Here is a 13,090-nt window from a genome sequence, read left to right on the forward strand (position 1 = left end):
AATACTTGTCCCATCCATTCATTCCTCAACTTGACCTGATCTTTCACCGGAAGTGTGTCTCCTGCAAAAAGATCACCTCCACCTTCAAACTCCTCTGGTGTGCAAAAACCCTAGACCTCTTAATCAGTCCGTTTAAACCATGGACATTCCACGTTATAATTCTTACCCCTTACAAATCTAGAACTCCCTAAAGAAAGAAAACCCCACCCTCCAGCAACAGACATTAGCCATAACCTCCAACTTTTGCAGCTCCTACATCTCACACCAGCTCTCAGTTCTCCCCCAATTTCTGGTCTCTTGTAAAATCATTGGCCTCTTCCGACATTTTGAAATAATACTCTCGGCCTTCAAATGTGACCCACAGTTTCACCAGATAAAACATCACAAACCAAATCTTCCCTCAGTACACCACCCTGTTGAATCCAGCACGCCTCTTTGCATCAATTTCCTGGATATTTAGACACTATTCCCCTCCCATTCACAGTCTCAATTCTCCTTGGCCAACCGCAGGTTCTTCTCCTTCTCCACAAACTTGAGCAACCGCACAATCACCGCCCGCGGCGGCTGCCCCACCCGCTCTAGGATTCAACCTTGAAGACCTGTGGGCCCTGTCAACCTCTGAAGCTGTGTGCAGCACCTTCTCCTCCACCATCCCGGCCAGCATTCTCAACACATAGTTTGTGACGCTCGTTCCTTCCACACTATCTGGCAGACCCACAATTCTCAGGTTCATCTACCTGAACCTGTTCTCCTGTTCCTCGACCTTCACTCTCAGTGACTTGTATAGGTCTCCCTGGATCCCCACCTCCGCCTCCAGGGACACGATCCGATCACTCTAGTCGGACACCACCTTGCGTATGTTCGCCCCTTGTGCCTCGAGGCACTTCTCTACACGGTCCATCAATCCACACAGAGGTGCTACTGCTCCCTCAATGTCCTTTGACCAGTCACCATGCATCTCCTTCCTTAGCTGGTGGAATTCATCTTTGATGAAAGCCATAACTGCTCCATCTGGGGCTTTCCCACTCGCGACAACCCTTCCCCCTCCAGCATTCTCACAATTTTTGCTGGGCCACAGGTCCTCTCCAACTCCTTAGCCAGGTCTTTAACCTTTTTTTTGCCAGGTCTAGTAGCCAGTAGACATACTGGGAGAACCTAGCCCTCTACATCTGCACCACTTTCCTGCCGGAGCTGCCCTGTGCGCAACCATTCACTCAATGGCTGCCACCGGAAGTCATTTGGCTGTGTATTTGACAGTGAAGTCAATAGCTGTTGACTCCAGAATTATATCAATAGTTTGGTTGAGTGAGCAGAGAAGTGGCAACTGAAATTCAATCCATATAATTGTGAGATAATGCACTTAGGGAGGGCAAACAAAGCAAGGGAACACACAATATTAACAGGAAGATATTTAACAGGAAGGGGTTGAAGAAGTTAAAGATGTTGGAATGCATGACAGCTCCTTGAAGATGGCAGGACAGGTGGACAAAGTGGTCAAGAATGCATTATTGGGCAAGATATTGAATACAAAAACAGGGATGTAATGATGCAACTTTATAAAACATTGATTAGACCACATTTGGAATTTTGTGTACAGCTCTGGTCACCTCGTTATAGGAAGGACATAATTGCTCTGGAGAGAATGCAGCGGAAATGTTGCCAGGACTTGAAAATTGTAGCTAAGAGGAGAGTTTGGATAGGCTAGGGTTGTTTTCCTTGGAGCAGAGGAGGGTAAGGTGTGACCTAATTGAGGTGTACTAGATTTATGAGGGGCATAAACAGGAAAGACTTGTTTCTCCTTGCTGACAGGTCAATTACCAAGGGGCATAGATTTAAGGTGATTGGTAGAAGGATTAGCGGGGACAGGGGGGGGAACGTTTTCACCCAGAAGGTGGTGGGAGTTTGGAATTCACGGCCTAAGTTGGTGGTTGAGGCTGAAATGCTCAACTCATTTAAAATGGTACCTGGATCAGCATCTGAAGTGCTGCAACCTGCAAGGCTATGGACCAAGTGCTGGGAAGTGGGATTAAAATGAGCGGCTCGACTCTTCTTTTCTCTGTTTTTGGCCTGCGAAGACACGATGGGCTGAATATCCCTTTTTTTTTAGATTGCCCATCAGAGGGAATCGTTTCTCTGGATATATGTTATCTAATCCCTTATCATTTTTGTTTTGCCCTCAGCCTTCTGAACTCGGGTGATTACAAATGATCAGAATTTTAACTTCTTAGCTCTGGTTTAATTCTGTGGTGAACCTTTGCCGTAGCTCCTCCAAGAACAATATGATCTTTCCTGAAGTGCAATGCTCTGAATTGAATGTAGTACTTCAGAGGGAGTCTGACCATCACTTGTACAACTTAAGTACAGTTAAAACAATTTCCACTGAGCCTCAAAAACGGTTCAGAAAATAAATGTTTGTCACTGAATTTTCAACCTATCTGTTAAGAGAAAGAAATCCAATCTTTGTAAATACTTATGACATGTTGGAAAGCAAAGCGACCACGGCTTTCACATATTAATCCGCAAAATTGCCTGATTGATCATAATAGAGAACCTGTCAGTATTTTAAATAAGACCATACTGAAATATATCTTCGACAATCCAGTCTCCAGTTTGTTTGAAAGTCTTTTGGAAAAGAAAAAAAATGCTGTCATCCTCATAGAATGAGCAAGAAAGAAAGACTTGCATTTATACAGCACCTACTGCAATCTCAGTGCCCCATAGCAGGCACTTCCTGAAGTGTAGTCACTGTTGTAACGTAGAAAACACTGCACCAAATTTTGTACCGCAAACTCCACAAATCAGGAATAAGAAATGAGCAGGCAGTCCTTCGGTGATGTTGGTTGAGGAATAAATATCAGTTCAGGATATCAGGGAGAAATCCCTTTTTCCTCAACTTGGAATACATTTTTAAAAATAAATTTAGAGTACCCAATTATTTCTTTTCCAATTAAGGGGTAATTTAGCGTGACCAATCCACCTATCCTGCACATCTTTGGGTTGTGGAGACGAGACGGACGCAGACACGGGGAGAATGTGCAAACTCCACACAGACAGTAACCCGGGCATGGCAGGGTATAATTTCTAAGTTTGCAGATGGCACTAACCTCAGTAATGTAGTAAGCAAAGAGGAGGATAGCGACAGCCATCAGGAGAATATAGAGAGGCTGGTGAAATGGACAGACGCATGGCAGATGAAATTTAATAAAGAAGTGTGAAGTGATGGATACAAACATACAAATTTGATGCAGGGACGAGTCATTTGGCCAATCGAGCCTGCGTCGCCATTCACTTAGATCATGGCTGACTGAGAGGCAATGTGAACAAAATGATACAATTTTCAAGGTGATGCAGGGACCGAGAGATCTGGCTGTGTGTATATGCCACATTTTTTATTTGAAGATCATAGGACAAATTGAGTGGCAGATAGATCTGTTCAAAATCAAAAGTGGTTTTGAAAGAGTAAATGAGGAGAAATTGTTCCCAGTGGCAATAAGATGGGTAACCAGAGGACACCGAGCAGACATGATGTTTTTGTTTTTACACAGCAAATTGTTGCAACTTGGAGGTGGTGACGTAGAGGTATTATCACAGGGCTGGTAATCCAGAGACCCAGGGTAATGTTCTTCGGGACGGGTTTCGAATCCCACCACCAGCAGGTGGTGAAATTTGAATTCAATAAAGAAAATCTGGAATTAACGGCCTCCTGATGGCCATGAAACCATTGTCAATTGTCATTCAAAAACCCACCTGGTTCACTCATGTCCTTTTAGGGAAGAAAATCTGCCGCTCTTCCATGGTCTGGCATACATGTGATTCCAGATCCACTGCAGTGTGGTTGACTCTTAAATGCCCTCTGAAGTGGCGTCGCAAGCCACTCAGTTCAAGGGCAATTGGTGATAGACGATAAATACTGACGATGCTCACGCCACGTGAATGAATTTTTAAAAAACACTCCCTCAGAGGATGGCAGAAGCAGATTCGACAGTGACTGTCAAAAGAATTGGAAGAATACTTGAGGGAAAAATATGTAGAGGGCTTTGGAGAAGAGCATGATTGGGATTAATTGAATAGCTCTTTCAAGGAGCTAAGTTGATTAGTCGCTTCCTGTGCTGTATCATTTTTATGATCATGCAAAATATTGAAATGAAAGCTTGGGTTGCTTTTCCCTGCAGGATGGTCTGCCTCTTGTAAAGGTTAGAGCTGGCAAGCAGACAATCCATTACCTCACACTAACAGCCCGATTGGCTGGGCTGTCTGCTAGATTTGCTCAGCAAAACGTTCATCAGGTAGTCTTATATCTTTTGATTGACCGGCTCAAATAGTTGTGGAACCCAAACCTAAATTCCTAATTTTTCCAGCGAGGGTGTTCCTTAGGGACCTTGCGGAAAATGATTGTTTCCCAGCACCAAGTTTAGGGAGAGTACCATATCCTGCAGGTTTTACCCAGTTCAGGAGTTCCTTCTGTCCAACCAGTGTACGAATAAAACTCAACAATTTAAAGCCATTTATAGGTTTTGTGTTCTGATTCAGATTTGGGACAGTTTGTGAAATGTTGTGCCGTACAGCTGTACATCCCTACTTGCTACTATTTACTTCCTACTTCAAAACTGATTCATGAATCTTTTGTTAGTCAAAGACTAGGTGGGTATGAGAGAGTCTATTTATTCCCTTTGAACAAATTGTTGCCCCATAGATGTTCTTTTAGATTCTAGGAGGTGGTGTGCTAATAGTTATCGTGTGTACTAGGTTCACAGGCGACAAGGGTTCTTGAGTAGGAGATACATCCTGCAAGAAGCTTGTCATCCCCCAATCTCAGCTGACTGCAGCTGCTAATCTCTGTTGGCTACAGTACTCTGATATTTTGAAGCATCTCTCAATCTGGTGACCACCAGAGCCGGTTAAGGTTCAGGCTGGACTGAGCTGAGCTGCCGGTGCCAAGGCTGCTTGGAAAGTTTGAGAAAGGCCAAAACTGTTTCTGGCATTCTTAAAACGACAATGTTTTAAAGAAGTGTGTGTTGTGTATGAGTAATGCTAGCTGTGGATATTTAACACACTTTAATTCTACTTCTTTTAGCCAGTTCTTCAACTCATTGTTCATTTATTTTCCCCTTGCAGTGTTCCCTATGAGCTGCCACTTCATCTAGAGAGACTCAAGCAACAAGCAAATGATGCCTTCTCCCGGCAACAATGGACACAGGCTATCCAACTTTACAGCAAGACCATTCAGCAAGCTCCTGGGAATCCCATGCTTTATGGCAACAGAGCAGCAGCCTTCATGAAGCGCAAGTGGTAAGGAGCATTCCTGCTTCAGCTCGAGAGCTGCCAGAGTATCCTGTGCGCACTCCGTTTTACCGTGTGTGTCGGTTTTTGTCTCTTCGCTGAATCCTTTAATAATATGATATAATATTCGCTTATTGTCACAAGTAGGCTTCAATGAAGTTACTGTGAAGAGCCCCTAGTCGCCACATTATGGCGCCTTTTCGGGGAAGCTGGAACGGTATTGAAGCCGTACTGCTGGTCTTGTTCTGCATTACAAGCCAGCTGTCTTAGCCCACTGTGCTAAACCAGCCCCTACTTACTCCACTGTAGTGGAACCTGTTCGGTATTTACTATTTCCACCACTTGGCACTCTGTGAACATGAAACAATGGGTTTAACTCCCCCTTATAAGACTTTCAACTTGGCAAAATATCCCACAACACTCAAGGGTGGGAATGGACCCGAGCAAAGTCAGGGGTAAAATTTGGGAAGGACATTATGATCAAATTGTGAGGTCTCTGGTGCTTTGGAAGGTGAAGAGCAATGTGGTGGGGTTGGTGATGTAGTAGAATGCATCTTAGGCAGTCCCTCCGCATTGAGGATTACTTTTATCCATTCAAATTGGATCGGTTCTGAAATCCTGATATCTAGTGCATGGCCTGCAGACACTGCCCCATGCATGCAGGTGGTGCTTGGAGGATCAGGGAGTTTAGTTGTTTGTAAGTTTATGCACACTCTCTGATGCTTGAATTTCACTTCTGCATGTTCCCGACAAAATCTTTTCATGTGTTTGGTGCCTTCCCGAATGAACTATCTCCATTTCAGTCAGACACAGGCAAGAGACTCCCATGAATTGAGGAAAATGTATGACCTTTTCAGGGATACTTTGAAGGCATCCATAAAGTTTTTGTTCTTCTGAGAGCCTCCTGCCACAACCAAGTTCCCAGTGGAGCAGCTGCTTTGGCGGTCTGGAAGCATGCAAACCACATGCCTTGCCAGCGGAGTTAGTTTTGAGTGATTATTGCTTCAATGCTGGGAATGTTACCTTGTGAACCACTATTCTTGCCACTGAATGTGAAGGACCTTGTGAAGGCACCGTTGATGGAACTTCTCCAGTGATTTGAGGGGCCTGTCATAGGTTGTTTAAGTCTCCAAAGCATATATGAGAGTGGGTCTCACTGCTGCCCAGAAAACCGTGTTGAGTTTAAGATGCTGGTCCTCAAACATTCTTTTGCTCAGTCAGCCAAAGGCTAGGCTGGCACATTGGAGGCAATGATGAATTTTGTCATCTCTGTCTGCCTAGTTGAGACGAGGCTCTCGAGATATGGAAATGGTCCACATTTTCCAGGATTTTGCCATCGATCTTCATCAAGGCGGGTGAAACATGGTGTTGTGGGAGCTGGTTGGAAGACAACCTTGATTTTCCTTGTGTTTAGTGAACAGCCTATGCTTCAAAGAAGGAGTCAACAATGACCTGAAGTTGGGCAACACGATGATGCAGTGGGTAGCACTGCAGCCTCACTGCACCGAGGTCCCAGGTTGGATCCCGGCTCTGGTTCACTGTCCGTGTGGAGTTTGCACATTCTCCCCGTGTTTGCATGGATTTCGCCCCCACAACCCAAAGATGTGCAGGGTAGGTGGATTGGCCACGCTAAATTGCCTCTTAATTGGAAAAATGAATTGGGTACTCTAAATTTAAAAAGAAGGGACTTCCGGGTGCGGCGATGACCAGCTAAGTCGCACGTTTCGGCAGTTCCCGGTGGAACGGACTTTTGGGCTCTTAATAGGAGCCCCATCGGCAATTTTAACGGCAAATAGCACTGTGCGGTAATCCAGAAGGGAATCCCCCCTGGACACGGATGGAAAAAAGAGAGGAAAGTAGCTGGATTGCGGTGGATCCTCGAGCAGCGGCCAGGAAGGCAGGCACAAAGCAAGATGCCGTCGGAAGGAGGCAGTTTAATATGGGGCCCTGACCAACAAGAGTTCCTGCGGCGTTGCGTAGATGAACTCAAAAAGGAGATGAAGAAGGAGCTGTTGGCCCCGATATTACAAGTGATTGAGGGGCTAAAGGAGGAGCAAAAGACCCAGGAACAGGAGTTTCGGGTCGTGAAGGCAAAGGCTGCTGAGAATGAGGACGACATACAGGGCCTGGTGGTGAAAACGGAGATCCACGAGGCACAACACAAAAGATGTGTGGAAAGGCTGGAGGTGCTGGAGAACAATGCGAGGAGGAAGAACTTAAGGATTCTTGGTCTTCCCGAAGGTGCAGAAGGGGCGGACGTCGGGGCATATGTGAGCACGATGCTGCGTTCGTTAATGGGATCGGAGGCCCCGACAGATCCGGTGGAGGGAGCCTATCGGGTTATGGCGCGAAGACCGAGGGCTGGAGAAATTCCTCGAGCAATAGTTGTGAGATTTCTCCGATACAAGGACAGAGAGATGGTCCTCAGATGGGCCAAGAAAACTCGGAACAGTAGGTGGGAGAATGCGGTGATCCGCGTGTATCAAGATTGGAGTGTGGAGGTGGCGAGAAGGAGGGCAAGCTTTAATCGGGCCAAGGCGGTGTTGCATAAAAGGAAGGTCAAATTCGGAATGCTGCAACCGGCAAGACTGTGGGTCACACATCTAGGGAAACACTACTATTTCGAAACGGCAGATGAGGCGTGGACATTTATTGTCGAGGAGAAGCTGGAGTGAGCGGGCCAGAAAAAGAACGTTTGGGACAAAAGTGGGAGGGTGAATTTGTGGGATGAAGGGGGGGAAAGGGGGAAGAGAGGACTTCCCAGATTGTTAAACCTGCGACCCTGTAACTTCTCTCTCTTCCCCATGTTGTGGGGGAGGGGGTGAGGGAGGATGAGGAGCTGTGGGCGCCGGCCACTGGGGGCGGGGCCAAAAGGGGAAGCGCGGGCTTTGTTCCCGTGCTATGGTAATCATGGCGGGAACAGGGAAGCAGGAAGGAGGGGGCCTCGCACAGTGTGAGCTGAGGTCATGGGGGGAAGCCGAGGTCGGCCAGAGTTTGCTGACTTCTGGGAGCAACATGGGGGGTGCAATTACGCTAGCTTGGGATATAGCGGGGGGGGGGGGGGGGGGTTAACTGGGTTGCTGCTGCTGGGGAGAAGGGGGAGCTGGTATGGGAGGGGGGGTTGGGGCGGGGGCGGGGGGGAGGGGGGGGGGGCGCCTGGGGGGGATACAGCTACGTGGGAACCGGGTGAGGAGCTGGATTGAAAAAGGAAATGGCTAGTCGTCAAGGGGGGGGGGGCTAAAGAGCCCCCCAACCCGGTTGAAGGCAGATGTGGTTATGCTTCAGGAAACGCATCTGAAGCTGACAGACCAGGTTAGACTTCGCAAAGGATGGGTGGGGCAGGTGTTTCATTCGGGGCTAGATGCAAAAAACAGGGGGGTGGCCATACTAGTGGGGAAGCGGGTAATGTTTGAGGCAAAGACTATAGTGGCGGATAGTGGGGGCAGATACGTGATGGTGAGTGGCAAACTGCAAGGGGAGGCGGTGGTATTAGTGAACGTGTATGCCCCGAACTGGGATGATGCCAATTTTATGAGGCGTATGTTAGGACGAATCCCGGACCTAGAAGTGGGGAAGTTGGTAATGGGTGGAGACTTTAATACGGTGCTGGACCCAGGGCTGGACAGATCGAGGTCCAGGACCGGAAGGAGGCTGGCTGCAGCTAGGGTGCTTAAGGATTTTATGGTGCAGATGGGAGGAGTAGATCCCTGGAGATTTAGTAGACCTAGGAGGAAGGAGTTTTTGTTTTTCTCCTATGTACATAAAGTATTTTCACGAATAGATTTTTTTGTTTTGGGAAGGGCACTGATCCCAAAGGTGACTGGGACGGAGTACACGGCTATAGCCATCTCGGATCATGCTCCACACTGGGTGGACCTGGAGATAGGGGAAGAAAAACAACAGCTTCCACCCTGGAGAATGGACATGGGATTATTGGCAGATGAGGGGGTGTGTTTAAGGGTGAGGGGGTGTATTGAAAGGTACTTGGAAATTAATGATAATGGGGAGGTACAGGTGGGAGTGGTCTGGGAGGCACTGAAGGCAGTGGTTAGAGGGGAGCTGATATCTATTAGGGCACATAAAGGAAAGCAGGAGGGTAGGGAAAGGGAGCGGTTGTTGAAAGAACTGCTGAGGGTGGACAGACAATATGCGGAGGCACCGGAGAAGGGACTATACAGGGAAAGGCAAAGGCTACATGTAGAATTTGACTTGTTGACTACGGGTAAGGCAGAGGCACAATGGAGGAAGGCACAGGGTGTACAGTACGAATATGGGAAGAAGGCGAGTAGGTTGTTGGCCCACCAACTGAGGAAAAGGGGAGCAGCGAGGGAGATAGGGGGGGCGAGAGATGAGGAGGGAGAGATGGAGCGGGGAGCAGAGAGAGTGAATGGAGTTTTCAAGGCATTTTATGAAAGATTATATGAAGCGCAGCCCCGGGACGGGAAGGAGAGAATGATGTGCTTTCTGGATCAGCTGGAATTTCCTAAGGTGGAGGAACAGGAGAGAGTGGGGCTGGGAGCACAGATTGAGACGGAGGAAGTAGTGAAAGGGATTGGAAGCATGCAGGCGGGGAAGGCCCCGGGACCAGACGGATTCCCAGTTGAATTCTATAAGAAATATTTGGACTTGCTGGCCCCGCTACTGATGAGAACCTTTAATGAGGCGAGGGAAAGGGGGCAGCTGCCCCCGACTATGTCAGAGGCAACGATATCGCTCCTCCTAAAGAAGGAAAAAGACCCGCTGCAATGCAGGTCATACAGGCCCATTTCCCTCCTGAATGTGGATGCTAAGATTCTGGCCAAGGTAATGGCAATGAGGATAGAGGATTGTGTCCCGGGGGTGGTCCATGAGGACCAAACTGGGTTTGTGAAGGGGAGACAGCTAAATACAAATATACGAAGACTGCTAGGGGTAATGATGATGCCCCCACCAGAGGGGGAAGCGGAGATAGTGGTGGCGATGGATGCCGTGAAAGCATTTGATAGAGTGGAGTGGGATTATTTGTGGGAGGTGTTGAGGAGATTTGGCTTTGGGGACTGGTATATCAGGTGGGTACAGTTGCTGTATAGGGCCCCGATGGCGAGCGTGGTCACGAATGGACGGGGGTCTGACTATTTTCGGCTCCATAGAGGGACGAGGCAGGGATGGCCTCTGTCCCCGTTATTGTTTGCATTGGCGATTGAACCCCTGGCCATGGCACTGAGGGGTTCCAGGAAGTGGAGGGGAGTACTTAGGGGGGGAGAAGAACACCGGGTATCTCTGTATGCGAATGATTTGTTGCTATATGTGGCGGACCCGACGGAGAGGATGCCAGGGATAATGCAGATACTTGGGGAGTTTGGGGATTTTTCAGGGTATAAATTGAACATGGGGAAAAGTGAGCTATTTATGGTGCATCCGGGGGAGGAGAGCAGAGAGATAGAGGATTTACCGTTGAGGAAGGTAACAAGGGACTTCCGGTACCTGGGGATCCAGATAGCCAAGAATTGGGGTACATTACATAGGCTTAATTTAACACGGTTGGTGGAATAGATAGAGGAGGATTTCAAGAGATGGGACATAGTGTCCCTGTCATTGGCAGGTAGGGTGCAGGCGGTTAAAATGGTGGTCCTTCCGAGAACTGGGGGAGGAGATTGAGGAGGGGCTGTGGGCTGATGCCCTACGTAGGGTAAACTCATCGTCCTCGTGTGCCAGGCTAAGCCTGATACAATTTAAGGTGCTACACATGGCGCATATGACTGGAGCACGGCTTAGTAAATTTTTTGGGGTAGAGGATAGGTGTGTGAGATGCTCGAGAGGCCCAGCGAATCACACCCACATGTTCTGGTCATGCCCGGCACTACAGGGGTTCTGGGTGGGGGTGGCAAAGGTGCTTTCGAAGGTGGTGGGGGTCCGGGTCGAACCAAGCTGGGGGTTGGCTATATTTGGGGTTGCAGAAGAGCCGGGAGTGCAGGATGCGAGAGAGGCTGACGTGTTGGCCTTTGCGTCCCTTGTAGCCCGGCCAGGATATTGTTAATGTGGAAGGAAGCCAAACCCCCCCGGGGGTGGAGACCTGGATAAACGATATGGCAGGGTTCATAAAGTTAGAACGGATTAAGTTTGTGTTAAGGGGTTCGGCTCAGGGGTTCACCAGGCGGTGGCAACCGTTCGTCGACTACCTCACAGAAAGATAGAGGGAATGGAAAAGAAGTAGATAACAGCAGCAACCCAGGGGGGGAGGGGGGTGGGGGGGAGGAATCGGACGGACTCTCAGGGATGTTATTGTATATGTATAGGTATTTGGTATATGTAATTGTATATTGGATTGTTGGATTGTATTTTTGGAGAGTATTTATTTTGGACAAGGCAGTTGCCATTTAGTTTTGTTTTTTGTTTTTGTTTATATATTACTTATTTATCTGTTTAAAACTGGCCACGGTTATTTATATTGCTTTATTGTTGTGTAAAAGAAACACTATGTATTGTTCTGTTTGGCCAAAAAACTTGAATAAAATATATATTTTTTTTTAAATAAATTTCAAAAGAAAATTTTTAAAAACAATGACCTGAAGCTCAGTTTTTGAGTGAGCACACAAAGGTGTCATCTACATACTGGAGCTTGGAGTGATATCAGTTTTGGATAGATTGCAGCATAGATTGAACCATTTCTTGTCTGTCTTGAAAATCATCGCCACACCTTTGGGTAAGTTGCTGGACGAGGTGCATTATTGCAGTGAGGAAGATTAAGGCGAAGGTTGGTGCGATGACACAACCTTGTTTGACCCCAACCTCACTGAGCTAGGGTCTTTAGTAAGGACCACGGCTTGCATGTCATTGTGGAATTGGTGGAGAGTGGCAGTAAAGTTCTGAGAGCAGCCAAATTTGAGGAGGATGCTTCATGAGCTAGTTGATGTAATCAAAGGCTACAAAAATGGTCAAGTTATAGAGTGACAGAGTGCATAGCCATGCTTTATTGTGTCATGTGAGAGTACCTTTAAGAAATGGGTGTTTATAAATGGGTGTGTATATAAATATCTGTAGTGAGAGTACCTTTAAGAAATGGGTGTTTCCTACTGCAGTGATGTCAGAGAGTGGGTGGAGCTGGGCTGTCTGTCAGCTTTTTACTTTCGTTTTAGGCTGTTTGCTGCAGGGTGTGTTTTAGTTTCGTTTTCAGTGTTGGAGCTGAACCAGACCAAGCAGGTGTACCTGCTGTTCTTCTGCCATCAAAAGACAGATCATTTGGTGAATTCGGAATTATAAATGTTCTCAGTAGTGAAGTTAAGCCTGATGTCTTTCTGTTTTGAAGGTTTTTTAAGTCTCATGGATGTGAAAAGGACAGCTTAATCATTACTTAGTGTTGCATTCTTTGGGGATTGTATTTGAATTAATGGTTGCTAAGATGTTCACTATGTTTTAAAAGGATGAACTTGAGTTCATAGAATAGACATTGTTTTGCTTTTAAAAAATACTTTTCCATTTCTGCTGTACCACACCTGTAGAGTGGGCCGTGTGCTCACCATACCACAATCTATTAAAAGTTGTCGATCAGGTGAACTCCATGATACACTTTGGGGTTCTCTAAACCCTGGCCCATAACAAAATGGGGGCTCGTCCGGGATAAAAGGCTATCTATTGGATTGGTTTAGTGAACTTAAAGACAGTGAGGGGTGAGCATATTACGGTTGCTTTTCAGGTGTGGTATTTTAGTTTAAGTGGGGAATGCGTTGTGGACAATGGCTCTTTCTGAGGCTCAGACGTTTTTGGGAGTGGAGACGGTCACACGCAGTACATTATGGACAGAGACTAAAAGCAGTCTGTTAGATTTGGCCAA

The 13,090-nt window shown here is 47.1% G+C and overlaps 1 protein-coding gene across 1 annotated transcript in view; it reads left to right on the top strand.

The window, feature by feature from the left end:
- The window catches only part of wdtc1 (WD and tetratricopeptide repeats 1), a 124,752-nt gene that overhangs the window by 85,076 nt on the left and 26,586 nt on the right, over window positions 1-13,090 (top strand). Inside the window, exon 12 of the mRNA XM_072500970.1 lies at window positions 5,116-5,289. Within this exon, the coding sequence (XP_072357071.1) occupies window positions 5,116-5,289 (174 nt within the window). The remainder of the gene's footprint in view (window positions 1-5,115; window positions 5,290-13,090) is intronic.

Source organism: Scyliorhinus torazame, chromosome 1 (assembly GCF_047496885.1).
Source record: "Scyliorhinus torazame isolate Kashiwa2021f chromosome 1, sScyTor2.1, whole genome shotgun sequence".
NCBI classification, from domain to species: Eukaryota; Metazoa; Chordata; class Chondrichthyes; order Carcharhiniformes; family Scyliorhinidae; genus Scyliorhinus; species Scyliorhinus torazame.